General features: G+C 39.1%; 5 protein-coding genes across 14 annotated transcripts in view; 4 read left to right on the top strand and 1 right to left on the bottom strand.

The window, feature by feature from the left end:
* The window catches only part of LOC117216510 (cyclin-dependent kinase 4-like), a 26,230-nt gene extending 20,798 nt beyond the window's left edge, over nucleotides 1-5,432 (top strand). For 4 of the 10 annotated variants that reach the window (XM_033463237.1, XM_033463245.1, XM_033463235.1 and 1 more), the window contains exons 2-5: nucleotides 2,533-3,203; nucleotides 3,278-3,622; nucleotides 3,957-4,117; nucleotides 4,199-5,432. In XM_033463237.1, coding sequence (XP_033319128.1) covers nucleotides 2,553-3,203; nucleotides 3,278-3,622; nucleotides 3,957-4,117; nucleotides 4,199-4,418 — 1,377 coding nt within the window. In that variant the 5' untranslated portion in view covers nucleotides 2,533-2,552 and the 3' untranslated portion in view covers nucleotides 4,419-5,432. Of the gene's footprint in view, nucleotides 1-2; nucleotides 1,212-2,012; nucleotides 2,265-2,532; nucleotides 3,204-3,277; nucleotides 3,623-3,956; nucleotides 4,118-4,198 lie in introns of those variants that run through there. The other 6 variants (XM_033463242.1, XM_033463238.1, XM_033463236.1 and 3 more) reach the window with 5 other exon arrangements.
* Nucleotides 5,433-5,489: 57 nt separating this feature from the next.
* Nucleotides 5,490-6,638, top strand: LOC117216520 (histidine triad nucleotide-binding protein 1). The gene is made up of 2 exons (XM_033463272.1): nucleotides 5,490-5,865; nucleotides 6,233-6,638. The coding sequence occupies exons 1-2, from the start codon at nucleotides 5,662-5,664 to the stop codon at nucleotides 6,500-6,502; spliced, it is 474 nt and encodes a 157-aa protein (XP_033319163.1). The 5' UTR covers nucleotides 5,490-5,661; the 3' UTR covers nucleotides 6,503-6,638.
* Nucleotides 6,639-7,580: 942 nt separating this feature from the next.
* On the bottom strand, nucleotides 7,581-8,702 carry LOC117216519 (dihydrofolate reductase). The gene is made up of 5 exons (XM_033463271.1): nucleotides 8,455-8,702; nucleotides 8,227-8,382; nucleotides 8,025-8,148; nucleotides 7,786-7,895; nucleotides 7,581-7,668 (listed from the first exon to the last, which is right to left on the bottom strand). Exons 1-5 carry the CDS (start codon nucleotides 8,529-8,531, stop codon nucleotides 7,593-7,595), a joined length of 543 nt encoding a protein of 180 aa, XP_033319162.1. The 5' UTR covers nucleotides 8,532-8,702; the 3' UTR covers nucleotides 7,581-7,592.
* A 261-nt stretch (nucleotides 8,703-8,963) lies between these two features.
* On the top strand, nucleotides 8,964-9,927 carry LOC117216522 (translation machinery-associated protein 7 homolog). The gene is made up of 2 exons (XM_033463273.1): nucleotides 8,964-9,116; nucleotides 9,538-9,927. The coding sequence occupies exon 2, from the start codon at nucleotides 9,539-9,541 to the stop codon at nucleotides 9,731-9,733; it is 195 nt and encodes a 64-aa protein (XP_033319164.1). The 5' UTR covers nucleotides 8,964-9,116; nucleotide 9,538; the 3' UTR covers nucleotides 9,734-9,927.
* Nucleotides 9,928-10,930: 1,003 nt separating this feature from the next.
* Nucleotides 10,931-27,400, top strand: part of LOC117216517 (protein FAM214A) — a 43,547-nt gene continuing 27,077 nt past the window's right edge. Inside the window, exon 1 of the mRNA XM_033463265.1 lies at nucleotides 10,931-11,220. The gene's annotated coding sequence lies outside the window, so the exon portion shown is untranslated. The remainder of the gene's footprint in view (nucleotides 11,221-27,400) is intronic.

Here is a 27,400-nt window from a genome sequence, read left to right on the forward strand (position 1 = left end):
CATTCATCGATCGTCCACGGAATCGCAGGTATTTTTCGATTAATCGTGTCTAAGGAAGCCTATTCACCGTAGTATGTAAATTGTTTAGAATACGCTTAATAGTGAAGGAAATGAGACAATGATAATGGTCGATTGATAAAATGCGGTCTCATTTACAAGAGTTCATTCATTCATATAATCGGCTGGCGATTCAACGCTCGTTTAAAAGTTTAAAATTCTACCGAATTTTCGCGCAATTATGTATGTATCTTTATCGCCTCGTAACACATAGTATACATAATACGTATAGTGTAACACGTGTAACAAAGTAGCATAGTGGAAGATAGGAAACAGAACACGTTGAGCAATCCGATGTGCCAACTTCGACGTTGTAGCGTCATTCTGATTTACCAACAAAGCGAATCACGTGCCGTGTGTAATAGCCTACGTAACAGCTCGAGTACTCTTCTTCACCTTTTCAGGAGATAATAGAAAGTTTGATACACGTACATATTTACTATTCTACATTCCTTCCATTTCATTCTACCGTATCGTTGCTTATCTTCTATCGAGCCGGATGAAGCTTTCGTATGTTATCGCTTCCTTCACTGGCCACCACCACGCTCTAGTTTTTCTTTTTGTAATTCCCAGAAAAGTTGATCGCGTTTGCATTCCTCTGCTTGTTCTTGGTTCCCAACGAAACACGAGGCAGACGTTTCTCAAGAGACTCGCCCATCGCGTCTTTTCTTTTTTCTTTCCTTTTTTCTTTCCTTTTTTTCTCCCTCTCCTCGTGGAAAACATTTTCTTGTTCTCTAGCTAAGTGATCCATTGGAAACACGTGACTGGTCCGCTTAGGTGGTCTCGAGATAGTGTTACATGGAAACTGTTACGAAATTTGAAATTCGTCGCTGCTCTTCTTCTTACCTACGCACAGTTTTATCTTTTGGCTTCGTATTTTTGTCCTGATATAGGTAATCAACAACGTAATTAACGATTGAGAAAGTTTGACTTTGTGAAGGAAACTTCGTGATCGTTTCATATGACGTAACGTTTGTCCCTCTGTGCCGTTCAGTTTTTTTTTTTACGCGGTCTTATCACAAAAGGAAGTTGATAAAAAGAATTTGATGAAGACGGCGAATGAAGTTGGCTACGAAACTCCCTCCACAAAGATGTCATTTCGTCTGTATTTATAGCGTTGACAACTTTTCGAAGCATCGTCTGTGGAAAAAAGGGTAATGCGCTATCTTTACATAAATTTACTCTTCGTTCGTAAGAAGCTTTGATATGATAAAATATATACCTTTTTCTGATGAAGATTATTTCGACCGAGACGTTCGGTTACACCATAAATATTATAAATGTAGAAACGATATCTAACGCCGTATACTTTGTTACACACACTCACACTTGTCTAGATCTATGTAAATATTACGAAACCATAAATACGTACTATGTTGCCTTTCCATGGTCCTTAGGTTTTACCGTAGAATTTTGTTACTTGCTACAACGAAAACTAGCTCTTACGTATGTTTCTACGCGAGCCGATATTATCATCTTCCACGTCTTCTTCATTCGTTATTAATCCATATGACGTTTAGTTACCCTGTATATGCTGACGAAGGCTTGTACACCGCGTCTCTCAACGATTCGACCTGTTATAATTTCATACCGTTCTAAAACATTCGATTCTTGTGTAAGTAGAAAATAAGACTGAACAGAATCTGATTATAAATATGGAAAATTGTACCAGTAAACTTAAACAGTTAAACTAAAAACGAAGAGATTCGCGCGTAATCCAAGTTACTATAGTACAATTTCATTTTATTACATTTTCAGTTCAAGTTTTATCGAATGAAATATTTTGTCACGTTGGTTCTATAGTTACGAAACTGTGATTTAAAATATTATTTTTAAAATTTGACGCTAAACGGAATGCGCTTTGCGAGACTGACGATAATTTCACGAAAGCGTAAACGAATGAACTTCGAAGAGAAATTTCCCAGGTAACATAGCCAGGGAACAATTTTCTTCAGGGCCGGCGATCACTGCGTATTACCGCTGAAGAAAACAAAGGATAAGAACCCCGGCCCTTCTTACTTCCATTTACAAGATGTTCGAAAGCCGACGATGAGGCCAAGGTTATTATACGAACGCAGGTGTCGATGCAGATGTCGCATAACAGACGGTGCAACACGACCGCGTGTACGGTACATGGAAATTTTAATGAAAGTCCAAGAATCAGCAATATCTATCGCTCAAAGTTTGTCACAAGTGTCTGTTCCCAAGTATGTCGGTACATTGCATCCATTTATTATTTTAGATTGCACGTACTTTGACGTAGACATCTTAATGTAGTCTTAGAAGACAATATTTGCGTATTGATAATTGTCGGAATTGGATTGAAATCGATGAATCGTTCGTGTCGTGGTTAAACAGGTGTAACACCGATTCAAAAGATCCTTTCCTAAACACCTGTCGATGTTATTCTTTTTGAGATATCTGTCTGTAGTCAATGTAGCGAAAACGATTGCATTGGCTTCCTCCTTGTTTCAGGTAGAAGTCAAAATGTTGTGATGGCTGGAACATCTCGACGTCCGAGCTCAGAGCTCGGACCTGATCTCTCGTCTCCGACACCACCGAAGAAGTCCAAGTTCTCCGAGGCTTCGATCGAGGGAACGTCCGAGAAGGAGCATGATTTGAGCACGGAAAAATTGGAGAGCGTGGAGAAGTTAACGAGCACGAGTTCCTTGCCGAAGAACACGATCGAATTGATACCAGGCAGCGAGTCGGAGACGAATCCTTTCCAGATCAGCGAGGAATCTTTGGACAGCACCAAGCAACTGATCCAAACTAACTTGGAGGGGCCGGCAAACGTGAAGGCTGGCTCCTCGAAGGAAGGACAGTTTGGTAGCTTTGAAACGATCATACAAATGAAGTACAGTGGTCAGGAAGAACTATCTGGTAGCTCTAGCAAGAGGTCAGAGTCGGATAGCGATGTACAAATTCAGACTTCCTTACTCGGCGAGGATGCATCGTATCAGGAATTGTCTTTGATCGGCAATGGAGCTTACGGTACCGTTTACAAGGCCAAAGACTTGAATACAGGACAAGTCGTAGCGCTAAAAAAAGTTAGGGTGCCGCTGACAGCAGATGGACTACCCACGTCTACGTTAAGAGAAATAGCTACCTTGAAACAGCTCGAAAGATTCGAGCATCCTCACATCGTAAGTCGTATAGACCGTGTGCTTAAGTGGCATTATATTAATATTTGCATTCACATTGTCTGTTATGCGTGCAGGTAAGACTGTTGGACGTTTGTCAAGGGAATTATCTACACTTGCCTTCCGCCGATGGGATGCCGGAGAGGCTAGATCGAGGGTTGACTTTATGGTTGGTGTTCGAACACGTAGAAAGGGATTTAGCGTCTTACATGTCCTCCTGTTCAGAGTCAGGTATCCCGTCTCATCTGCTGAAACAAATGTCGCAGGAGATACTGAAAGGAGTCGAATTTTTACACAGTCACAGGATCATTCACAGGGATTTGAAACCACAAAATCTATTGGTATCCCGAGAGGGGAGAATAAAAATCGCAGATTTTGGATTGGCGAAAACGTACGACTTTGAAATGAGATTGACTTCTGTGGTAGGTTGACACATTGTACAAACGGCGAACATTGTTGAAACGATACAGTGAGGTAAAAGAAAGCATTAAAGTAAGGTAACTGGATAATTTAACCGCAGCTAAACCAGTTTATTTTCTACTATAAATTAATTATCAGTTCAACGATATTAATCGTCCCCTTTTTTTCATACAGATAAATCTATTTTCGAAAATGCGTCAGATTATTCGTTTCAGCCCCTGAAATTTGTAAATTTTCACTACTATTTCAATTTTATTACCTCGCTGTAATGCTTCCGTTTATATCTATGATTGTATATCCTAATCACTAAACCATTAAAATTATTGACAATTATAGGTCGTAACGCAATGGTATCGCGCCCCGGAAGTCCTCCTGGGCTGCTCTTATGCCACCGCTGTTGACATTTGGTCCGTAGGATGCATATTAGCAGAATTGAGTATACTTGAACCTCTTTTCCCAGGTACAAGCGAAGGCGATCAACTTGATAGGATTTTCCGGTAAGTTATTGAAGATATCCGCCGTTTTTGTTTCGTATAAGAAAATAGTTTAAATTTAAATATATTTTAATTGTTCTACAGAACAATTGGAACTCCAGCGTATGAAGAATGGCCAGAAAATGTGTCCCTTAGTTGGACAGCTTTCCCTTATAGGGTACCAAAACCTCTTGAGTCAATAATACCTGATCTCAATGAACACGGATTAGATTTAATTAAAAGTATGCTTATGTTTGATCCTCATAGACGATTAACTGCAGCTCAGGCTCTCAGACATCGGTATTTCGCTGAAGATGACTCGTGATGATTATTATTTCTGAGTATTTTTTTGTTTTTGGTATCTTTAGTAATTTTTGAAACGTAGACTGACGTTGGTATATCCAAAAGTATGTAAGCGTATTATTTTTTTTTAAGGACATCGTAGCATTTTGTTTTTAAGCGGATAGTATAGTTTATTACGAATATAGTACAATAGGGATTTTCGTAACTATATACGATTTATAAATATTCCTTTCTCATTTAGAAATTACAATTGCAAAATACGTTTACTACACTCTATGAAGCGTATCATCATCATATTTAAATCATACGACCATTAGCTAATTTCGAGAAATCGTCATAGTTTAATTATAATTATGTATCTAACGATAATATTGTTGACCTTATTTATTTAGGTAATATCTAAGAAGTATTTTTAATATTACTATTAGTTTCATAATATCTATGAATTCAATTATATCGACGTTCCATTTTTTGTAAGTAAAGTAGAAGATACTTTCTTGCAAAAATAAATGGGATTTACATATATCACGCGCACCAAAAATGATTTTGTGTAATAATTGACTAGGTGTGCCTTCCAAAGTCGTTGGAACGTTCACAACCTATGCCTTAATTTTCTATGTAATTAAACTTAACTGTAATTACGTACCATTAAGTAGCGTTATTCTTGTAAGACTGGGGCCTACTGACCCGTTAGATTTGTCGGAAAGACATAGGATCTCCCGTAAAAAAACCAGAAAGTACACTGCCATATGTATGTAAAGATAATAACGAATAGGAGTTAATAATGTATTTTATCTCTAGTATGTGTATAAATCTTAATATTAGGCGAATAATATATATATATATATATACATGATTATGCAGTTTGTAAAAATATGTGAAAGACGCATGAAAAGACTGTACAGTAAAATAAAGATTTTATAGTTTTATATATCGAAACTATTCTTAAACTGAAATTGTATTAAAAAAAGAATAGTAATCGGTCGATAGTCTAATAATAGAATCTGTAAAAATATATGAAATATCTTTACTTAAATCCTTTTAATTGTGTTCATAAATATACGAATTTTCATTCAAATTTCGATTCAAATTTACCGCCACTTGTAATTTCTGACATGGCGTGTTGGACATTGCCCTTTTTTTTATCGTAAACTATTCCCGATTATTCTACTGATATACATAAACGCTAAATTAGTGAATTATTCCGGTGTGAACTCGAAAGAATAACGTGTTAAGCCTTTAAAGGTATTTTAAGTACTCTCGAAATGAGGCTGCTTTTAAATCTCGCTATAAATTCGTGTAAACGTGTACCATATTTCAATGCTAATCTATCACATCATACTCCATGCTGGAGAAAAATGGCGACCGAAGTTGAAAAAGCCCAAACTGCAGCTCCCTCAGAAGATACTATTTTCGGGAAGATATTGCGTAAAGAAATACCTTGTAATTTCATTTACGAGGATGATCAGGTAAATCGAATTAAATGATCGGAAGCATATTGTTCTGAAATATCAAATATTATATTTCTGTCATGAAAATTTAAGGTTATTTACTGGTTTGTATGTCTCCATAGCAATTAGTAATAGTTGTATGTATAATTAAGGTACATAATTTATTTTGTACTATATCATAACCGTAACATTAACAAATTAATTCAAATTCTCTATTTGTGAACTTACTGTATATAGATGCTTTCCTTAATTTCTTTCAGTATTTTTTAATTCTTTTTGCGAAGTGATACTATATGTAAACGTTTAGAATCTTCGAAGCGTACTCTTACATAATTTACTTTGTCGTTAGAATTCTGCTAATGAAACAAATTTTTTAATGTGTTAGTGCGTTGCATTTCATGACATTAACGGCCAAGCACCGGTGCATTTCCTGGTGATTCCACGAAAACCAATTCCGCAACTTTCAACTGCCGAAGACGGGGACGAAGCTTTGCTGGGTCATTTAATGATAGTTGCTCGTAAGGTAGCGAAGCAACAAGGTCTCAATGACGGATTTCGTTTAGTCATCAACGATGGCAAGCATGGTGCACAATCGGTCTATCATTTGCATCTACATGTTCTTGGTGGTCGTCAAATGAAGTGGCCGCCTGGTTAAGGAATTTCGTTTCTCTTAATGTATCTAATATCTAATTATAATTTGGGATTATAAAAAGTATCTATTGTCATGATAATAATCTTTGACGTAACATTTTTCATGTCATTGATGAATAAATAATATTATGCCCTTGTCAGTTTTAATTGTCTCAGTTTAACACGTTGATTGCCGCGCGTATTTTCAATGAAATCTTCAGGCCACGAGTGCCGCTGTACCAAGCGTATTCTGCTTGGTACTCCCACCGATATTTTAGATAACTTAAAATCTCTGTCCTAATTCGTTACAATATCGAAAAGAAAAATGGAAAACTTATTTCTTAGTGAGTCAAATAGCAGTGAAAAAGAAAACTTTTACGAGGCTTACACAAATTCGGCTAGCAGCGATGAGGAAGAAATCAGAAATAAAAATAGAATTACATCGTCTGATTCTGATTCGGATATTGATAAGCGCAATCGTAGTGATACTGAATGTAATGACGATACTGTTGACAACATTTTATAAGAATTGGTCATTGAGGAATAAAGAAGAACTGATGATACCGAGGAAAGTACAATTCAATTTGGTGAGACAAACGCTTGTCTTCGACGGAGTCAGCATAATATCGCCGTTCGAAAAAATGATTCCGCAAGCGCATGCAAACTATGTTATGCAGATAAAACAACAGCTTTCTGTCCAAATTGTCCCGACCAAACGCAGCTTTGTATAGACTGCTTCAAAGTTTTACATTCTAAATAATTTTCTTAATAAACCATTTTCGTATTACTTTTATGACAATTCAATAGTTTTATTACTTCCTGTGGAATATCTGTTCAAATATCCACGACGATGCTTCGCAAGTAGTCAAATAAGCGTCACGAATACGGGCGACTGATAAATAGAAGATACTTTCAAATAAAAAGTGCCCCATTGAACAAAAACATTTTCATTAGAACATCAATAAAAAAAATGAGAACAAATCTTGCATCTAATGATGCACTGTGTTAAAACACTGTGACGTCCTGAATGAAACATGTGGTTTCAGCGTGGCAGCCAAAATAGTACGGTCAAAATTTCACATTTTTACTTTTAAATAATTTTCAGATACAAAAATCTATTTTTTTTCATACACTTCATATACGAATTGTATATCGTTTTCTTCTTGAACGCCTTGAGGAATGTTAGGATCACTGAATCAATGAAAAAGGAAACAAATATGAAATAATTTCAAAGAAAATAAAAATAATTAAGTGTATGGTAAAATAAAATTATTTGGGATAGTTAAGAAAAATTATAAGAATACTTACTCTATCAAAACAAAATTATTAGGAATAGTTGGGAAAAAGGTATCACAGACAAAATGTTTTTTTATTCTTGTCAAATATAATCGGTGAAAATTCGGAGATTCCATTGCTGCCTGAAATTGCAATTAGATCTTTTCTATGAGACTGTTTGTATTAGACTGCGGATATTTATGCAAGTTAATATTTTTAAGAATGCAATTGAAGGAATAGGACCTAAGCAGAGATTTGTATAGATGTCGTACCTTGTATACGGAACTTCCACCTATTACCCATATGCCTTCGATTTGATCTTTTAATGTAGGTTTTTTAATCACTTCGAGAGCATGTGGAATACTTTTGCATACTATCGCATCGTCCCCATAATCTCTACATAGTTAATTATTCTTTATAAATTTAAAAAATTACTTTAATTTCAAATCGTTAATAAAAATGAGTCATCCTTACAAAGACTGTGACGTAAGTACTATGTTTATTCGATTTTTTAATGGTTTGTACTTCTTTGGAATACATTCCCACGTCCTTCGTCCCATTAAAACAACATTCTTTTTATTTGGGTCTTTCGTATTCGTTGTCATAGACGTAAAGAATGCCATTTCACTTCTATAAGGTAAGGAATAGATTATAATGTGCTACATTATTTGCATTTATAATGTAACTTTCATTGTTTCTTACTTAAGTCTCCATGGTAACGTTCCTTTTACACCAATACCCATCCCTTCACATGCTGCCGCAATTAAATTTAAGTTCATTTTCACTAACAACTCAAATTTTTGTAATACTTGTTTAATCAAGTAGCAAATGTGTCAATACATATTATTACTTCTTTCTTTGGGAAGTTATGTTTAAGAATAGTTATATTTAAGCGACACAACAAGTATGATCAGATATAATTATTTAACCGTTAAGATAAAGAATTAAAAAGATATAGAGGACAGCACAGTCTTCCTAACAAAGAGAGCTTAAATATATATTTAAAAAGTAAGAAATAAAGAGGAAAAAGTCGGTGTATTTTATTTACATTGTAAGTTATTTATTCTGTTTAATCATTATGTATAAATCATTTGTTTATTGCCCTGTAGTGGAAATCTTAGGATTCAACTAAATTGCGCCAATTCGCCGCTAGATGGCAATTCAAGTATTAAAAGTTAGTAGTTCGTCACCTTCTTTTTGATAGATGGCAGCGTAATCTATCTTAACCATTGAGTGGCATGCATGCGACATTTCAGCTTGAGACGTGATAACCAAACTTTGCTCCTGAATAAGAGTATTCAGTTCTGACACGTTAAATTTGTAATATTAATTTGATTATTTGTGAAATTTCACAGTATTATAAGGTAAAAGATTATTACCATTATGTACTTTTACTTAAATTAGGTTATTGTTCTAATTTATGCATTTGATTATTTCACACATTGTTCATATTAGTTTCGGTGTAGTCTTAAGTTTTGTGCGTAATAAGTCTCTTGTTGCATCATGCATTTTAGTCATATTAAATTGTATGCTTAAACCATGTAATATTTTTGATAAGCTGAGTAACATTATCGATTCTGACATGAGAGAAACTTCGTAGGTTATGTTTTGTAAGAAAGCTTTTTTCTTTTTTTGTAATTTGATGCTCGAAACTAATTATCTCATTTCAAACCAATGTTTTCTCCTCTTTTATATTGTAATTTATATTATCACATTAAGATAAGCAAATTGCAATTTCATTGTTTATTTTAAGAATATTATATCTAATTGAGAATTCACTTTTAGAATGTCTGGCCGCGAAGGTGGTAAGAAAAAGCCCCTGAAGGCACCAAAGAAGGAATCAAAAGTATTGGATGAAGAAGATGTAGCATTCAAGCAAAAACAAAAGGAACAGCAGAAAGCGCTTGCTGAAGCTGCAAAGAAAGCAAGTCAAAGGGGTCCTCTTGTCACTGGTGGTATAAAGAAATCTGGCAAAAAGTGATGCAGTTAAGACTGAGAATAAATACAATTATCTTACACACCGTGTTCTTATCAAGACATGATTTTGATATTATCAACTAGTATACCATCTGGAACATGTTTCAGACTTCCAACTCTGAGAAATGGTTAAACATTTGTAAATAAAACATTTATGGATTAAATCATAGCAATATACACATTTCATAGGTATTTGCATTTTTAATGTTATTGATATCACATTGAAACACAGTTAAAACGATTTCATATACTTCTAAGTTTGTAATAGATCTACATAAGCGTTAAGTACTGATAGTTGTGAAATAATAAAAATTCTTTTTAAATAATCCTCTTTTTAAATATCTTTCTCTAAAGGAGAAAGATAGTTACAATTCCGCGATCGTTAATTTATTGTCATCGGTCAAATTTCGTACATTTTAATTGCTTAGTCCCAGATTTGATCTAAATCTAATTCAATTGTCAAATAATAAACCGTTAAATCTATTAACCTTGAGTTAAAATGCTGCCTTCAGAGATTTCAAACCCGCATAAATAATGCAGTCACGTGTGTTAAATTGATATTATCGTGCAATAACAATAAAATACGGTGTTAGAGAAGACACCATTAGTCTGTTACAAACAATACATGCTAGTTATCTTTCTGATCACTTATTTCGTAAATGCGATACAAACATATGTCCATTGAAGAAACGTGAATTACAGCTGATTGCCATATGATCGACAGTGTCGACAACTTTCGTGAAAAAAATTTTTCGGCCATATTTCCTCTGCTTTCTTTCTTCCTCATACTATCAGCTTTCGATCAGAATAATCATTTGAAATAAATCTAAGAACTCCATTTTCGATACTTCGTTTAATTAGGAAGAATCCCTTGTACCCAAATACCTAACTAAACCTTCAAACAAGCTGAGAAAGTCTAAAATATATATGTCAATATTCTGCCTCCCAATTCTTTATTGACATATCATAAAACCTAATTGTCGTATCTTACAAAAGCTTAAAACAAATTCTATAGTACGAATAAGGTTCCATAAGGTCCTGTGGCATTTAATAACACACGGTTTTTCAGGGAAATCCCGTGGTTTATAGGAGGATTCGCTCATGAAAAGCTTTGCGGTGTTTCAGACAGGCATCGGAGTGGCATCGCAAGAGCTTGCGATAGTTACTTTATTGGAAGTACGGTGGTAAACGTGGTGAATCGCGAAGAGCTGTCACTGGCTGGGTCAGTTGGCAACAGACCTTCGAGGTGGTCGTGAGTGCTTGCGTTGGTCGAGTCTCGCAGCCGTCAAACCTCTTTCGTCGAGTCTGCACGCAAAGGACGATCGAAAAGGTTCTCGCGTGTACCGTGACAGAGGAGCCAGAGCAGCGAGGGACGAATTCACGAGTGCGTCGGTAGTTCGGGAAAACCATGGAGCTCGTCAGGATCATTTGACCCACGGGAACGACTCCAGGCTCGGTGGATCGTGCTACCTCGCGTGATATTACAAATCGGTGAGTACATACGACCAATCTATGGCTCTCTTCCTCTTTCTCTAGAGTGACAGTTCGTTTCTGACGTTCCAATAGACAGAGATAGGAAATGTGTGTTTTCTTCTTCTCGTTCTACTATGTGCGTCACGTAAACGCTCTCTGTCATGGACGGTATGATGCATGTGTTGCGTATAACTACAAAGGGACACCATGTTATTCACCTGCATCACGTACCATATTGCGAACCTTGTGCTTTTTCTCTACCTCCTCCACCCCCAGAGGGTTGCGTTGTAACTACTAGCGAGATGATCGAGCGCGATTTCCTGGCTTGACATGTGTGAGTAACGCGGTGCTCGCATAAACGGCCCATTGTAGGTGTGTTGTATCGCGTATTAAGAGGAAGAGAGAGCACGGTTAATGCGTATATCTAGTCTTCGCCACGCGTATATACATTGTCCATTGGGCTTTCTCGTGTTGAGAGATTACGAGCTTTCTTTCTGATCGAACGTCGTTAAGGTATTTAATTTACTTTGACTGATAAGCTAGGTAAATGTTAGACGCGTATACTTTGTGTTACAAGATTACTAGCTTTCTTTCTGATTGAACATCGTTAAGGTACTTAATTTATTATCTCCCATAAGTAGACTACAGATTCTTATGTAATATCATACTTTCGTGAATATAAGCGATAAAACAGAATCTAAAGAACTATTCGTGTCATTTATTAAATGTAACAAGTATGCTATTTTTTTTTTAACATTTCATGTAGTTTTGTACAGCACGCATATTCTATATACATTTGCACTTTTAAATTTCCTATAAACACATAAAAGTCCACGATCTACTGATAAGTTAGGTAGATGTTAGACACGTATGCTTTGACTATTGGGATTTTTCGCGTTACAAGATTACAAGTTTTCTTTCTGATTGTATATGTACATAGTATATGTAATTTACGTAGACTGATAAGTTAGATAGATGTTATACGCAAGGATACATTAGGAAATTTACGCAAATGATTGAAAGATACCGCACGGTAATTTTCCATTTAGAAATTTAGGGACTTTGAGAAACTATTAAAATGGTCTGATGTAAAGTTGAAGCGTCGTGGTGTCATCGTTACCTTGAATCTTTTTTTCATTCTAACGTCACGCTTTTCATCATTGTTTAGAAATGAGAATCTTATTTATCCGTTAATAGTTTAGTAATCTTGAGAACGATAGATATCAATGTACGAGTGTTTAACTTTTTCCATCGAATGTACCAAATGAACGAGAATCGAGCCTTAAAAAAAAAACAAATTGATTAATTGCCCATTTTAGTAATTTTTTTATTTTCTTATATAAGCAGATGATTGATATTCAGTCGTCAAGGAACAAATTACTGTCGTAAATTATTAATAACCGTAGAATAGATATAAATTAATTTTAAGCTTCGGGGTAAATTTAAAAGAACAATATCTGTAACATCATCGATTTTCTATACTTTTCAAGTTATGGCATTATAGGATCAACGTAGTTTTTTGTTTTTTTCGTACGACTGAATTATTTTACATGTTGAAATCATTCGAATATAATGAATACTCGTTCGAGTGTTCACATCCAACACTTGCAAATTACACAACGCTCGTTACGAAAAACCATCCTTTAAATTCTTCGATCGAGAAGTGGAAAACATTGTTCGATCGATTCGTGACACGTTGCGAAATAATCGCTACGACAAGCTTGTGACGCATTCGGATGCACATGTGGAAAACTAGAGGGTGAGCGGCGTGCCTCTACTTTAATATAACCCGATATAAATCATGAACGTGGACGAGATTAACTTTGACCTTCTGTTCCTTTTCGATCGGAGGGAGATCAGTGCCTCAAATCTTCCGTTTTCTTTATTAATTTCGATTACGGGTTGCGTCAATCTCTCGTTGCATCGAAACGCACGTGAATACTGGCCATTTAATAGATCTAACACGTGTCTTCGATACGTAAGATGGTTAGTACGTACTTTTCTCTTAATCTTACGTTGACTTTTATCCAGTTTTCGTAATTTGCACTGGCTGTGCTACGCGTCACGATGGTTCATTGCGTCAGATTTTTAATACGGTAATAAACATGTGTGGGTCTAGTGTGGTGTGTATAGTAAGGCAATTACGAAAGAAAACATACCTACGTACTGATATTTATTATAGTGTGATCGGAAATAATCCAGTCTTGATAATTACTCGGCTCGAAAGTTTCAATGTTCAAAATTTGAAAATGTAGATATTAAAAAGTTGGAACGTGTATACAACACGAGAATTTGAAAATTTGGAGAAAAGAGAGAAATTTGTCACTGGAAATTTGTTAGTTTATCGAATCGAGGGATTTGGATTGTTTTAAATATTTGAAATGTAAATATTTCATAATTTGAAAATTTAAATATTCACACCGAGGGATTAGACATTCGGGTCACAAAGGATTTGTAAATGCGAATATTTGAAATTCGAAATTTCGAAATTTCTATGCTGAGGAATATTGAACATTCGGCCATTAGAGATGTCGAAAATCAATTGTTGGACAACGTAAATATTCAACAGTTCAAAAACATGTATCCGTGTTTACAGGATTAAAGTCAGCCGATTTCGGAAGAGACAATTAAGATTGCGATAGTATGCCATTTAATCGTTCTCAGCGCGCTGATAAGCCGCAGCTTTTGCTTCTGATATAGCGGTTTAAAAGGAAGCGTAGTTACGTTCGATAAGGAAATGATGTAACGCACGCGTTTTTTCGTCTGCGGTACGTGTGTTTCGTCTCGGTTGCCTGCGTTCCAGGTGCATCAGTTTCTCGTTGCTAGTTTTGGCCTCGTCATCACGTTCGCGTACTCGCTACAAGTAACCTTGTGCAACTCTTTAACGATTCGCACCTACGCGAACGACTAAGTCGTAACAGTTGTGCAGAGCTTTTTTGCCATCGGAATAAAACCGAAGAATAGGATTTTTTTCTGTCGTTGAATGGATTCAACGAGCTTCCGCGTCAATTGACGCCAATCAGCCGCATTATTTTAAAGATTGCACGTAGGCATCACTTACGTCAGTTATTATTGATTTGATTTACTCCAAAAAAAGTTGCATCGTAAACAGTTTAACGGTCGTCGAATTATAAAAAGTCCGTTAACGATCAGTTTCTTTTACTTAATAATCATCGTTTTCTTTCACTTAATAACCATCACTTCCAGTTTTTCGTTCCATTATCCAAACGTACGTGTTCGCGTCAAGTATTTCGTAATCGCGTTTCACAAGCTCCGAACCAAGCCGACAATCTACAAATATTCGAGTTTATGATCGTTCGTTGACAACAATAATTTGTGACACGAATCATTTCCATGCACATAATACGGTATCAAAATTGATATCAAACGAAGGTCGAAGTTTTGTTACACGTTCATAGTCGAGCGCGGTTTATATACACGGGAACTCTTCTAAGTTTCGCTGGTTAATTATAAACAGAAATGGGAATGAATCGGAAGCCACGTATAGCACGGTGAGTTTCGCTCGGGATTAATTCAAATTCTGCGAAACGTAGCACCAACATACGCGAAGTTTCCGAAGGTAATTTAACACTTGTATAAAAAACACTTACGCGTATATGATATGTATTAATATAAAACATTTCGAACTTTCGTTAACATTGAAACGAGACACGATCGTCATGATTATATCGGTCAAATTTGGAATCAATCCGAGGATGTATAAAAATTTAAATACCTTTAATAAATACTTGCATCGAATACCTAACATAGGTTTTATGTTTCAAACATTATCAACAAAATGATAGTTAATCGAATTTCCAAACGTTTCATACGACGCACCTAATCATCATCGTCATCTTCGTCGAACGTGTCTACGAGCGTTCGAATACTCTTGCGAGTTTCTGCAAAATCTCAACGCTATTCTGTTCCCCTACACGTTGTGTTCCATCGACCACGTAGCAAGAAACCTTTTTTCCATCTAACAAACACTTGTAATATTGTTCGATAGAATTAATAAATTGCTTCGACGTGTATTTAAAGGTATTACGTAAAGACTATAACGCGTGACTGTGGCCAGAGGCTCGGTCGAAATTATCAGTCATCTCTTTCAATCTCGTTTAAATCCATCGCGTTCGCAAGTGCAACTAACTAGCCGACGTGGTCGTTTGCCAGTCTGTACGCAATGCGGTAACAGTGAAAACCCGGAAATCCTTTGCTCACACCTTTTAAATCTTAGTTTAGAGAACGACTCAACCACTTAGCCAGTGCTAATTCGGGCGTTCACTAGAATCGCTTCGGTTAAAAGGGTTAACGATAAACGTGCCAATATTCTCACTGCGTCGTAATTCGTGGTGTCGATATAAGTACCGATCGTAACGCATCTTCTATTCAATCCGGCGATAAATCGCCGGGCTACGACCGATGAAATTATACGATCTCGACCTCCTTCTTTCTCGCCCTCTTATCAAACGTGCACGTTCACGCCAGCAATGAGATTCGCATTAGCTTGACGAATTGAAAATTCTTCCTCCCTGTCTCTCTGGCCCTGTCTTTGTCTCCCTCTCTCTCTCTCTCTTTTCTCTGTTCTGTTCTTCTCTTTTATCCAGGATATTTTTGCAAGTAGCTTGCAGATACGAATAAGTCGTTGAAATGTATATGCAGCTCTAACAGCTAGATAAGCCGAGAGCCGGCGGCGTAAACGAGCTGACCCACATTATCGAAGAACCGTTCGTACGAGCAGGATGTGTACGTGTTCAGTGAGCGTTCGTATGCACCGGAACACTCGTGCGTTCTGTGACGACAGAATGCATCAATCGAGAAAGTCATCGCTGGCCCTTTTGCCTTTTCCCTGTTGTCGAACATGTACCGTGATTTTTACTGGTCGATGAGTTTTCAGCATTTAACCCTACACGAATATCTACGTCTCGACCTCGCTTCTTTTTCTTTCTAACAAGTAAACAGACTTTTTTACCATTTATAGCCCGTAAGAGCTGGGAATAAGAAGACGCGATCGGATTTACAACGATTCGAAGAACGCGCCGAGGTAAACATACGGTGCTGTTAATGTCGCAATTATGTCGAAAATTAAATAGGAAAATTAAATAGAAAATAATTCTTTTTCTTAAGTTGGACAATTTGTCTTTGTCTTTATCGATAATTATTCCATGGATTATCGGTGGCAATGAAAACTTCGACTACAGCCGATTATCGCGTTTTCGTCATGCAGTCAGTGACTTGTATTTCTCAGCTTTTATCTCTCCACGTGTACCGAATTCGTAAAAACTTGTTTCCCGAAGACTAGCGTGCGTAGATGTTGCGATTGAAGCGAACGCGTCAAGGACTATCCTACGTGCACGTTTCTTCGTATCTAATGAAATAATTACAGTATCGCAGTGTCTATCATATTTTTGCGATCCTACAACTAGCACGATGGTGACTCATCGGACTAATCGCGGCAAAGTCGTGAAGTTTCCTCGCGTGGCTCCACTTTCACGCGTGCAAGTAGCACATCCTTACTCTATCGTGCATCTTTGCGCTCTTTACCATTGCACCTACCATTACCTCAGCGTACTCTCGTCGCTCGATCATCAATTTCCCATCTACAAAACGAATTAGTAAAATGTATAGAAGACTGGAGTAACGTTCGATGCAGGCGAGTGAATTCTATTAGACGTTATTAGACGTTTCAGCGGTTTATTGTATCGTATGGAGAAATACGACTATGTGGCAGCACACGCGACACACTTCGTTATTTATATCAATAAAATTTCACGTAATCTTAGTTTGTGGTTACCCGAGCTCCTATTTGAACAATCATCGGGTGGTATGAAAGTAACGATAACGCTTCACGACGCTAGTGTTATTTAAATTTAGCACAGCCTATATATCAAAATACACAATTTCAGAATAGCATATTTCAAAGTACATCACTTCGAAATATTTGTCTTTATATCGAAGTTTATGAAATTCTGCAATCCGGATCGTTGTCTATCTTATGACGTAGCATTCGATTAACTTGGCGTTAACACTTACAAAATTCTACACTAAGATTCTCATCGTTATTTCTTTTGTTCAGCTAACTTTATACAGATTCTCATCCGATTGATCAAATTCTCGATTTTTGCTAACATCAGCGTCGATACATCGCACCAATTTTTCCATTTCTTCAACTCCGCCACGTATTTCGCGCGTTTTATTTTACCGCGACGCGTGCGTTACCCTCTTCTCGTAAACGATAGCTTGCAAAAAGAAATATCGCTCGCCTGTATCGAGCCTAGAAGATCGGCGAAACTACACACATCGAACGTACTCGTATTTCGTTTACTCGTCTCTATATCCGCAGGCAGTTTCGTAACTAATCGCTTCACGCTGCACCGTTGTCGTTGACAAGACATAATACCGCGGTGCCTTATGTAAGCTCGATACATGCGAGATAGAAGATAGCGGTGCACGTGTTATCTGAGAGACGAGACCGTTTACCGCAGCCTTGTTCGGGGACGATGCAGCCTGTGCAATTGCATTGCACCTTGGCCACGTCGCGATATCGCGCCTCTCTCGTACGAGTTCTGCTAGTCAAGGTTGATACGAAATGTCCATCTAGTTGGACGGAAATCTGCAGTTTCGAGGAAAACGTGGCTTGGCTAGCTGCTGCACGATTCGATTGTGAAACGGACCTGTTCTACCTTGTAATTGTTTCGTCGATCTTTACGCCTGTTTTTCACCGTTTCGGTACGCTGATAGCGCTTCAAATAACAGATGGAATCGATGTTATCGATCGAATGAATTTCTATTATTTCGTTTCACGAATTACGTTTTTAATCGTATGAGATACATACGCGAACGACCAAGCAGTGGAATAATATTTATAAGCTGTGCGAAGACGACATTGTTGAAAGATAATACGCTACCGTTCGTAAGTATTTGAACATGTGGCTCGATTCGATCACAAAAGATTTACACGTTGTATGTTGGAAATCGTAAGAAAAGAGACCGTCTGTCTACGACTATCATCAAGTGGTCTACTAAATTTAAACCGAAAGAATGTATTTGCGTCGCATTCATTCCACGTTTATTTATAATGGAAGGCTGAGAGAGAAGAAAATTTGCACAAGTTCGCAGAAGTTTCGATTGTTGGAAAATCGAATGATATCGAAGCGAGGAGAGAGGCAGAGTTGATACTCGCGCGATTGCCTTTCGTAGCCACGACGTTGGAAAACAGGACTCGATACCGTAAGTTTACTGAAAATAAATTGCCGATGAAACGATCGGCCTCTAATGAATTAAAGAATCTTTAGAAATTTTTCTTATAGGAAATAGGAAGTAAATGAGCGTTGCATGAATCACAGATATTACGGTTATCCTTCGCCACACCAACCACCGTTTCGATAACCATCGGTTTCGCTTGCTTTCACCGCGATTCTATTCGACCTGCTGTTGCGATAATTATCGTTAAATCGCAGATTCGTGAAAGTCGTGATAAATTGTTTGTCGTAATTGCAAGCCGGTATAGACGAGTAGTGGATTCGATTCGATCTTTCGAAATTCCCTCGAACTGTTTTTCGTGCGAGCGCGACTATTTGAGAAACAGGCGCGGTCTGACGCGCTTCGAAGCAAGAAAAAGAGAGAGAGAGAGAGAGAAATTCACGATAAATTTATTTCGAGAAACGGGAGAACGTTTTGTCGAGGATCGTACAAGAACCCTGGGTCGTCACCTTGAATTTTCTTGCGCGCCCGTCCAAAACAGCGCGGTTCATCGTCCTCCGTTTAGGATTCAACGCCCCCGCGTTGTTTTGACATAATTCGCCCGCCACGTGTTTTGTCGTCCCATAAATGATCGTGGCAACAAAGACCGACCTCGGATCGTTATTCGAAGCCGCTGAAAGTCGCACGTGTTTCTTTGTCGAGGCACGAGGAACACTCGCGTGCCTGTATTATTGGGTCATTGGCGTGGAAGAGAAAAAGAGAAGAAATTGCTAGGAATCGTTAACGTTCGAAGAAGCGACGTACGTGCCAAAAGTACGAGGCAAAGATATGAGCTCGTTTAAGGACCGCGAGGATACGTCGTCGCGCCAAAAATATTCGCTTCTTCTTAGTCTTATTTCAGGATTAGATCTTGCATTTTCCATCCTCGTTGTTCTCTGGTTTTCATGAGTTGGTCCCACTCGTACCTTGGATCTAAACATACACTGTCGTTCGTAAACATTGGCCACTTACACAGAGCAAGGTAGATCCGAGAAATGGCCAGAAAATTATAAGGAACTCGAGCAATGTTTATTATTGATTTAAATTGTTACTCGAACGTACTATTAAATTTTTTTATATTTCTTCCATTTCGAACTTTCATTCGGATTTCGTCGAAACTTATTTACCATTCACCATGAAGATGTCATGGTAAAAAATACGATATAGATGCACATTATGCGATAAATTTATGATCCTATTAAACGCCATTGCACGCTTTACTGCCAGCTTTTCGAACAATCCAATAATTAGATAATAATTCGTCTTGTCAAAAATAACCACGTGTTTGGATGATTGAGTGCGATAATGTATTCTATAAATTCTTGCCAATGATTATTCCGTAATTCTGGAGATTTATAGAGTCCGTACGTGGAACGTCGATACGCTAATTAGAAATTGAACGGAGCGGTCGAAACACGGAGTCGTTAATGATCTCCGTGCATGTGCCTACGATTGCACGTGCAACCGCGGAATTGCAGTGGTGTTGGTTGCATAATATGCAGGTAACCTAGATCTGCACCCACTACTTTCCACCCACCGGCCTCATTACCCCTTTGAGATTCTCTCTTCTCTTCGCTTGTCCCCCAGCCACTCTAGTAAACCTTTGTCTCGCGACAAGACGCTCTTTGCACCGTTTTTTTGAGGCATCTCAGTCCCCAAAGGTTCACCGGACGCGGATGCATTTTTACGTAATTGCGCTGCTGGCCGAGTCATAGTTATCGTCGTTTGTTCGAGTTCGTTTGGTTAACGTAGATCCCTCAACCAATCGACCATCGTTTGATTAATTGGATCGTCGAGAAACGATGACTTTTTATTTATCAGAGTTTGCTTCCCTCGGCAGTCTAATTTATAGGGTGTGATTTCTTGCTAGGAGGAAACGAGCACGACGAGTGGACGCTCGTGTAGGGTGCAGCATTTAGTACGTACTCGCGTAACTCGAACGCGAGAAGCAGGTGAAGTGGTTGTACGCTATAAAAAAAATCCTCGTCGAGCCCTTTTCCACCCTCCAGCGAATTGACGTCATGCCCTTCCCTCGTCGAGACATTCATCAATGTAAAAGGCGGCGCACCGTGTGACACGTTGCGGCACGACATGTCGTGCAAAACACAGCAGGCCTGTCGTTTATTCGCCGCGTAAGCTGGCTCGAAACAACGCGGCTATTCGTCGGTCTAGTCGCTGCCAGGCTCCATGGCACTTTCCTATGATAACGAGAAACTTGCTGCAATGTTCGTGTTCCGCTGCTTTCAACCCGTTTCGCGAATTTACCTTACGAATTGCCATATCGTTTGTGTGATCCGTTGAGAAGATATCGAAGTGCAGTGACGACCGAGGAAAATCGACTATCGTTGGGAGATCATCTCGGATGAAAAAGAAACTCGAACAGTGTCCATTAACGATCGACTTCTTTCGAGTATATCTTTCATTAGCAGACTGTAGATTTTTATGCAAATTGATGGTTTCTCCAACGTAATTAAAGAGATGGAATTCGAGCAAAGACTCGTTCCACCCATCGAATTTACGTCATTTTAATATCGTTACTCTGATATTATAATTTTGTTCTTGCAATTTTTAATTACGCTGAGCACGATATATAAAAAGATAGAAGATCGTCAAGAAAAGGTATCATTATTTTGAAGAGAAGACAAACCGAATTAACTGTTGCTCGATGAACAAGTGATGCATGATGTTAGCGTAGCGTCACCGGTTGTTGTCACTCTGTGAATCGATTTATGTAGCCGTCAGGCCATTTAAATTCGCACTGACTGGCAGTACTCGAGTGATAAGTGCAGGAGGATGGGTGCTCGCACGGCCGTGCCAAAAACAGAGCGGATGTAGCGAAAAGAATCCAAAACGACACCGCTGTATCTCGTTCGGGGCCGTCTCGGATTTCGATATTGTATTCTACACTTACAGCGTTGATTATCATCGTGAAACTGGATAGTCGCGGTCTCTGTGTGTATTAGATACACGAAACAGGTACGAGCCTCTTTCCGTCCTTCCGTAGAGATCTCGAAGCGTAGCAAAGATCGCCGATGTCTGTTTTCGGTTTGCACGCGATTCGATAGAAACGGTGAACGCTGTTTTCCCAGTCAGACCACATCCAGCTGTTTTGCATTCGCGTGGCCGTGTTATCGCGATAAAGCGCGCCGCTGCGAATATCTTCCGGTTTTTTCTACTCCGATTCTAACCGAGGATACCGGTGGAAACGCGAAAACGAGAGGCACAGCAGCGGAGAACCTGTTTCATCGCGAATAGAGAGTCGAACATTGTGAGGGGAAACAGGTATCGACTGCGTATAGCGAAAATCCTATCGTTGTATGAGTTTACGAGGCCTGCTATTTATTGATTTTTCTTCTTAAAGAACTACCAGCTCATTTTCTACGTGATCGAAGTTTCCTATAATCGACTAATTTTGATCTTGTTAATTATCGTGGTGAAATTCGATTGGAAACCAGCCTCTGAAAGGCAACTGGCAATCGGCGGTATCACAAAGAATCGGATACTTCGCTATATTCGTTCGCACAGTGAATTATTTGGAATTTCCTTTATGGAAACTGCGTGCTATTATATGGTGCGCGATTCTACTTTCTCCCGCCAATCAGACTTACGAAATTACACAAACGGAATAAAACATTCACTTCGGTAACTTTACTTAGCGTTACCAACAGTCTTCGGCCGGGTATCTTGCGAAGCATTACATCTCAAGGCAAATTGTTGTAAATTAATCCACCGTTATTTCCGGTAAAACAGTGTCTTACATCTGTCGTTATAGAAAGTTCGTTATTTATTTTCCATGTCATTTCTCATCTCTGCGAGGTGCACGCTTGTACTGGATATATATTGTGTTAGAAAAACGTGAATATAATTATATTCGCATGATCGTCGAGTCTCATAGCGGTGCTAATGAAATTCCAAAATATTTCCTATGGCATATACAGTACATTTACAAGAGATTGGCCTAGGTTGCGAGTGTTGGGATACTTTCGCGAGCTCGTATATGTTAAGATCCCTGGAAAGTTCGTAGGTTAATTCTGAAAGCTGTCGTCGGTGTTTGAGAATGTCTTCTCATCACAACACTGCTAGCCGGGATAGATTCGTCCGCAAACCGTGCACCCCTTGTTACTTCGGCCAGTCGACCCAGTTTCGTGGCTGTACTCCGCAAAAGTGGAACGCGGTAGGTCAATCGCGAGAGGACGAGAGAGAGAGAACTCTCGATTTTCGTAAAAACTGCCGTCTGAGAAGCGTGTTGGATCGTCGCGCCCTAGTGCTCCTTAATTCCGATTTGTCTCGTCTCTTACCTTCTCTCCCTCCCTTTCTGTCTCTGTCTCTCTGCCTTTCTCTCTGTCGTTCCGGTAAAAGTGACGTTATTATTTTCGCGGAAGTGCACGATAGAAGGACGGAATGGAGGAAACGAGAACAACGGGGTGGAGTGCGAGGCAGAAGCTCGAGAACGTATCTTTTCGCCGATCCTCGTTCTGCACGGTCTTTCGTAGTGAACGCTGCGAAACAGCGCGCAAGCCTACCGGAAGCGCGAGTTTATTTTTGGCTGGTGTTGGAAACGTTCTTTTGGCAGCACGATCACGGATAGAATCAAAAGGTACGCGACTCGTGATGTATTTCTAGCGATCGGCGTTACCATCTAATTCGACCAGCTTGCCATTGGATTCGCTAGATCGCTTCGCCTGATGGGCTTGGCCCTGCTTTCGAGTTAGAAAAACAGGAAGTCAGGAAACAGGAACGGGATAGGCTGACCGAATCACGAAACGGTGTCTGTACGCGTACCAATCGATGACATTGTCAGTGTTGTCGAGATTCATTTTATCACAGGATACTACTACGTTGTTAGTTCCTCGTTCTTTGTTTGTTTATGTAACGTCCACGTACGATTCGCACGTTCTTACGGCCTCGTTTATAAATGTTAGGATATATACGGCTTTTATGCAGAATGTGGTAATTAGACCGCGAATATTTATGCGCTTTCGTAATTCTGTGACTATAATTCAAAAGAATGGAGTTTACATATTATACTTGTCTGGTTTATACCTTGTAACGACCGCTTTAATCCAGATATTCGCTATATTTCTAGTTACTTAAAATTAAATTCCCGAGGATTTTAATAATTTCCTAAGAACGCTTAAAGCTCGCCTCATTTTCTGCAAGTGTGTGCTCTAATTCTCACGAACGGGGGTGCACTCACGAATATATTAGCGTCACTTTTGGTAAATCGTTCTGCCAAAAGTTTTGGAGTTCTCCGGTGAATCAATGGATCTAGTGTTACATTCGCGAGCCTTTTCGACTCTCGTTTCTCCCGGTTCTGAAAGCGTTTTAAAATCGTGAAACGACACCACAGACAGGGTGCGGTTTCACGAGTTAGCAACAGCCAGTTGTACCACGGTGTCGCACGGTATCGTACCACGCACTGACACGTGTGCACCGTTGCACTCGTGCAAGCACATTATGCAATCGCGTGCGTTGGTTTTACGCGCAATTCGTAAGCTCCGTCGATGGCAGCGCGTGAACGCCACACGGAAGTCGCGGCGAAGCTCGCCAGTGTCTGGGCCAGACGATGCAGCGTATGAAGATCGATGTCCACGTGATCAAGATATGGCGTGTTTTCAATTACTTTGCATTTTCTTTCACGATAATTTAGAACCGTTCCGTATTTTTCTCGGAATACTTTTTGTTGGGATAATGCTTGTTTCTCTATGCAAGTGGAACAGGTACGACACTGTCGTTGATAAATATTTGATTACATTCATTATTGCAGATTCGAATAAAAGTTTTCAATTTATCTTTGACGCTTTGATCTTACCTAAGTCAGTCATAGTTTAAGTTTCTAAGAATGTACTCGTGCATTCTGATTCTTAAAAGTATCACGTTCTCATGATTTCGGAGGGTACAATGAATTTTTTATAACAATATGCTGTTCTATGAAAACTGTCTTATAATGTTACGATTCTCGTCTTTCATATACAGGAACCGTCGATTCCGGATTAAATATAGCCAAAAATGAACAGAACCAAGTTTAATTCGCTTCTAGAAAAATACAAACCACTTGACCAAGTTCCACCAATTGTAAATACCGACCTACCTATGGACAGTAGCGTATATTTATCGAACTGTCGTTTAAATTTCTCAATTCGATTTGCACGTAAATTTCATTCGAAAATTCTGTGGAAAGTTCTCTTCGTTAACTTAATCCCTGAGCTGAAACGAGCTCTTCAAGCCAAACAGTTTGACTCGTTTCCAACAGGATGATCTATATCAATCCGTTGTCACTGAGTGAAAGGATTCTTCTGTGCGATTTACAAATCGACCAGAGAACGCGTTACACTTGAATTTACGCGGTTTCACGTAGCTCACAGATACGCGAACCGTGCGCCTCACACCGTTGCAACTCTGTCATTGACAGAGAGTTAATCTAATCTGAGAATCGCATCTTTATATGACACAAGCTACTAATGAGCTGCTCAAAGAGAATCGTAATTAACTCGGGCAACGTTCTACGCAATAATCGATTGCACAAGCGATGAGGACAGACTCTGTAAAGTAGATCGCAAGTTCAAGGTAGTTTCTCGTGAAATTTAAGGTGCTCCTCGACGTCACGTCACATCCTTAGCAACTGTTACAGCCGCAACATTTTTCTCAGCCTGCATTGAATTATTCGAGAGCCGCCGAAAATAGGTGGCCCACTTGTACCGTTCGAAGTCCGAAGTTGTTCCCATTCGACTGCCCCGAAACTCTGTCGTCTATTTGGTTACATACCCCTCTACCCCCCCTGTCGTCTGTTTGGATACAACCCCCTAATGGGGTTTCGGTAAGGTGAGGTACCATGTAGTTTACTGATGGGCTATGCCTTCTAATAACTTGTAAGTACCTGCTTAAACCGTTTAGGTAGCTCATGGCAGCTGGTTCGAGTGAAAGGACACAGACGAGAAAGGACTGCTGTGCCTAATACGATCGTAGGCCACGGTTATCGTAATTCGGTTGAGTACAACGCAAAACCTGGGTATCTGGCTCGTTACTTTTGCCAACTCGTCTGATTCAACCGGTTTTCCAACGTATTGCGTCCACGTTAAATACCGTCTTCCTTGATTAACATTTCCTACCTGGTCTCTTTTCATTTTTCAAGGTACAATAGCTTGCGCATACATATTTAAACTTCTTTTCGTAAGACATTTTGAAATGTCATTGACAATATAACCAGAGGCTCGACTATCACGATTATATTGACAAAGCTGAAGACCAATTTAAAAGTGTACATAGAAGTTACAAGATATTTATCGTAAGCCTATATTTCGTCACCGGATTAACGGTGTCAGTTATTCGTTGCATTACTATACGTTTAAGTGTAATCCTAGAGTTGAAGACTCCATGCTAAGTGTTCAGATGTTTTTCGCGATACTTTCAAGCGAAGGAAGAAAAAGCAAAGCAGGTAAAAGAGAGTTACAAAGTTTCTTAGAAGTTCCCTCGAAACGGTAGGTGGTAAGGAATACAGAGGATATATTTCCGATGTTTACTTTTGTAAATGACGTTGCCAACACTGGCAACTTTATCTTGTCAAATCTCTTGGTTCTTGCCTGGAGGTAATCCGGTTTTCGACAGAGTACCGTTTTCACTGAGTCAATAGATCGTCTTCCATTAGTGGAAACCCGCTTGACAAATGTTCATGAAGATATAAAATAAAACGGGACTTTCTTTTGAATTTTCATGCACTCGCGGAATCGATATAACTGGATGGAGCACCTGGCCAGAGTGAAAGGACACGAACAGAAACGTCACGAACGTGCCGCAATATCGCGACGATTAGCGTTGGCACGGTACCAACTGGAATGTCAGGCTTATAAAGCGACTTTTGGTAACTATTCCTAGCAACTGTGGTAGCATCGCGTTCGATGTAACCTCGCGCGACAAATTCAAGGGCGGCTTCGCTCTACAAAACGTTCGACGAACGATTCTCTCTATATTTTATCGACTTTAACCTACCGTTAGGAAAAGCTAAGCTTCTGGCTACGTTGACTAGCTAGGTGAAAGTAGTATTTATTCTAGAAATAGTGGTCGCAGTCAGACATCGATATGATAAAAGTTGCCTTCGATTCTGTGACCTCGTAAACTTCGCTACGAGGCCTTCGCGAAGTAATACCGGTGAAACTATCTGATCGATAATAGGGATAACTGCAGAAACTGATTGAACCGCTATTTTCTTAACTTTTACTCGATAAGCTCGGTAGCATTACCGTTTGTTAAGTAGTTCGTGCTCCAAAATGAGACGATAGAGAATTCGTCCCCATTAGATCCCCCATCCAGGGTTCCCATTAGATCTTGTCTTTCCTGTATCTAGTCATTGTTCGCTCGAACGAGGTAATATCGGGCATACTGTTTGATCGATAACAGGGATAATTAGAGAAACTGATCGAACTGATATTTTGTTCAACTTGTACTCGACGAGGCCACCGTTATTCGGTTAAGTAGTTTATGCTCCAAAACGAGACGACAAAAGATTCGTCGAAGGGTTCTTTTGCAGTTTTCCATTCATATAGTCTACGCGGATATAATTTCTTATTCGAACGAGACTACTCTAATCAAAGAGCTCCCTCCATTCGCGATGAAGTGGTTCAATGGAAAGATTGCTCGGCATTGTGCTTTCTTCCGAAAATAGTCTCATGGTCAAAGGGTTAGTCGACAGTCTTTGTTCCCTTGGTGGGAAGCAGTCGCGAATCGAGCCATATGGCACGAGAAACGGCAAGCCATTTTCGTTCTAACCTGGAAATAGACTTTCGATATGTGACACGTGCGCTCGCCTGCACTCGCGCGGCGTCTGCTAGTCAGGCACGCTACTGCGCATGTACAGACAGCCGATCAGCTGTTCGACGCCATCTTTTGCTCCCAGCTGAGGGCTCGACGCTACGCTCAGCTGACCTCGTCGTTGATACGAGCCCCCAGCACTGGCAGTAGC

The sequence above is a fragment of the Bombus bifarius genome, unplaced genomic scaffold (genome assembly GCF_011952205.1).
Source record: "Bombus bifarius isolate JDL3187 unplaced genomic scaffold, Bbif_JDL3187 scf7180000010271, whole genome shotgun sequence".
Taxonomy (NCBI): Eukaryota; Metazoa; Arthropoda; class Insecta; order Hymenoptera; family Apidae; genus Bombus; species Bombus bifarius.